This window comes from Wasmannia auropunctata, unplaced genomic scaffold (assembly GCF_000956235.1).
Source record: "Wasmannia auropunctata unplaced genomic scaffold, wasmannia.A_1.0 LD268497.1, whole genome shotgun sequence".
NCBI classification, from domain to species: Eukaryota; Metazoa; Arthropoda; class Insecta; order Hymenoptera; family Formicidae; genus Wasmannia; species Wasmannia auropunctata.
This window is the reverse complement of record NW_012094393.1, coordinates 601-3,044: the sequence shown is the minus strand read 5'-3', so window position 1 is coordinate 3,044 and position 2,444 is coordinate 601. Positions and strand designations below refer to the sequence as shown.

The 2,444-nt window shown below is 25.9% G+C and overlaps 1 protein-coding gene across 1 annotated transcript; it reads left to right on the top strand.

Moving 5' to 3' along the window:
- Positions 1-378: 378 nt before the first annotated feature.
- On the top strand, positions 379-1,971 carry LOC105462204 (cytochrome P450 4C1-like; the record flags this gene model as incomplete). The annotated part of the gene is made up of 5 exons (XM_011708729.1): positions 379-472; positions 1,038-1,140; positions 1,330-1,435; positions 1,650-1,756; positions 1,824-1,971. Coding segments are annotated over 5 exons (497 nt in total), but the record flags the coding sequence as incomplete, so codon positions are not given.
- Positions 1,972-2,444: the final 473 nt, after the last annotated feature.

The following is a 2,444-nucleotide window of genomic DNA, read 5'->3' as shown; positions in this document are numbered from 1 at the left end:
TATCCCCTGTGTGCCTTGTCGACTCAGTTCACTCTTTCGAAAGCTGTAAACTGCATTTGCATGCGAATTTTTATTCGCGCCGTGGAACTTGTCAAAGTTTGTAAAAAATTTTGAGATTCGTCGGGTCTCCCTTTCTATCCGTAGTGTAATTCCATGAAACATCAGTAGGATCGTTTTCTCAAGTACCGATTTGGAAAGTAGAGATTTCAAGCTGTAAAATGCTTTTTTGAACATCTCGATACGATCATTTTTGACGAAGTTACATTCTCTTGAATTTTGCTTATTTTTGGAGGGTAGAGTAAGTGATACTTTAATTTTGTTGAGAAGTGTATTATAATAGGATTATTATAATTTTAATAAATACGTTTTTTTTTGCAGAAACTGCTATGGGTAACTCTCTACAAGACCTCGGTGCATTCCAGCAACAATATCGAAAAGCAGTTCATCGAATTGGCGAACTTTTTATTTACAGGTAATTTTTCAATATAATAATGTATTAATAACAGTACATTATATAGTATATGTTGTTTTAAGGTAATACATAACATGATATATAGCATTTATCATTTTGTGATAAATTGCTTTAAATTTCCTGCTTTGAATAATATTTAATGTAAAACGTATTACATATAATAATTAGCAAATCTATTCGTAGAATGCTATTAATTAAACTATTTATTTAAAAATAAATAGTTCAATTAATTATATTAATTATATTATTTATTATTTAATATGATATGTACTGAAATGTTGTGAAAATACACAACAAATCAAACGTAAAGATGTTTCATTATATTTAATTTTAAAATGTAAAATATAAAATGAAGAAAAATACAATTTTAATACATATCTTTATATGCGTTCATTAAATATATTATATCTCTTCAGCATAATTATTATAAATTAATTTCTTTTTTATGCAATTATCACTAATCGTCGGAGTATTAAAATAGAATTAAAAAAAAAAAATTTTTACAAAACTGCTTTTTACTTTCATTATCTTAAAATAGTGTTTGTCATTTAATATTATGATTTAGATTATTGAGGCAATGGCTGCACAACGATTGGATATACTCATTGACGTCAAAAGGCAAAGAACAAAATAAGACTCTGAAGATACTACATGAATTTACCAAACGAGTATGTAAAAGTATAAGCTAAGCTACTTAATATTGTATCTAAACATTATCTATTTGAGAAGTTACAATAAAAGCAAATTAATATTGTATAAAAATATTAATTTGCAAATATAATTAACAAGATGTTATTATAGTTAGATTAATGCATTTATATAATTATAGAGAAAGAATTAAAGTTGTACTGTTGTAGATTATTACGGAACGGAAACTTTATCACGAACGCACTAATGGTCAATTTTTGAAAAATTTTGATAATATTAAATGGACAAAAGAAAATGATGTAGAAACGATGGGAAGTACGTAATCGGAAGCAGTATCTTAAATCTTTAGTTTAAAATCATAAATTATTTTTTAACAATTTATTAATAAACAATATACATAAAATTTTACAATAAACATAGTCAAAGATCTATAAAGTAAGTTTACAAAAAAATTATAAAAAATTAATTAATATAGATAAATACTAATTGTAAGTTAATGATAATTATGCACTTTAATATTTTTATTTAGTTCGAAAAAAACGGCTTGCATTGTTGGATCTTCTAATAGCAGCGTCTCGAGAAGGGCTTTTGACTGATTTAGATATCAGGCAGGAAGTTGATACCTTTATGTTTGAGGTATGCTTTAGTAGATTTTTCTGTTTTTTTTCGAATATTATGTATGATGTAAATGACGTGATTACAGGGTCATGATACTACAGCGATGGGTATATGTTTTTTATTATCACTTTTGGCTGAGCACAAAGACATTCAGGTATTTTTTTTTTCTTAAATTATACTCTGGTGAAAAAATTCTCATGTCTTATAAATTCTCATAATATTCAGACACACGTACACAATTAAAATAGTTTGAAGTTACAGATATAAGAAATTTTAGAAAAAATGTAGACTTATTTTTAAGCACTTTTAAAAACTATTTAATTTTGTATAAAAAAATTTGAAAAATTTTCTAAAAGAATATAAAATTATACAGAAATTTTGAAAAATTTACAAATTTAGTTAATATATAGGTTGGGAAGTAATGCGTTACTTGTAACGCCGTTACTATTTTCGTTACTTTTCTCTTTACCATTTACATTACTTTTTTCTCTCTGTAACAGTAACGGTAACGTCGTTTCATTTTTGCACTAACGGTAACGAATTTGCCGTTACTTTTTTATACTATCAAATACATCCTAGAATTTGTTAAGAATAAGTAAATCAACAATAGAGAAGTAACGCCAATGCGAGCCAACACGGATGTTGGTATGTAATAATTTTTATATAATAATATCCAGCCACACGCAAATTGTTTCTTATACTTTAT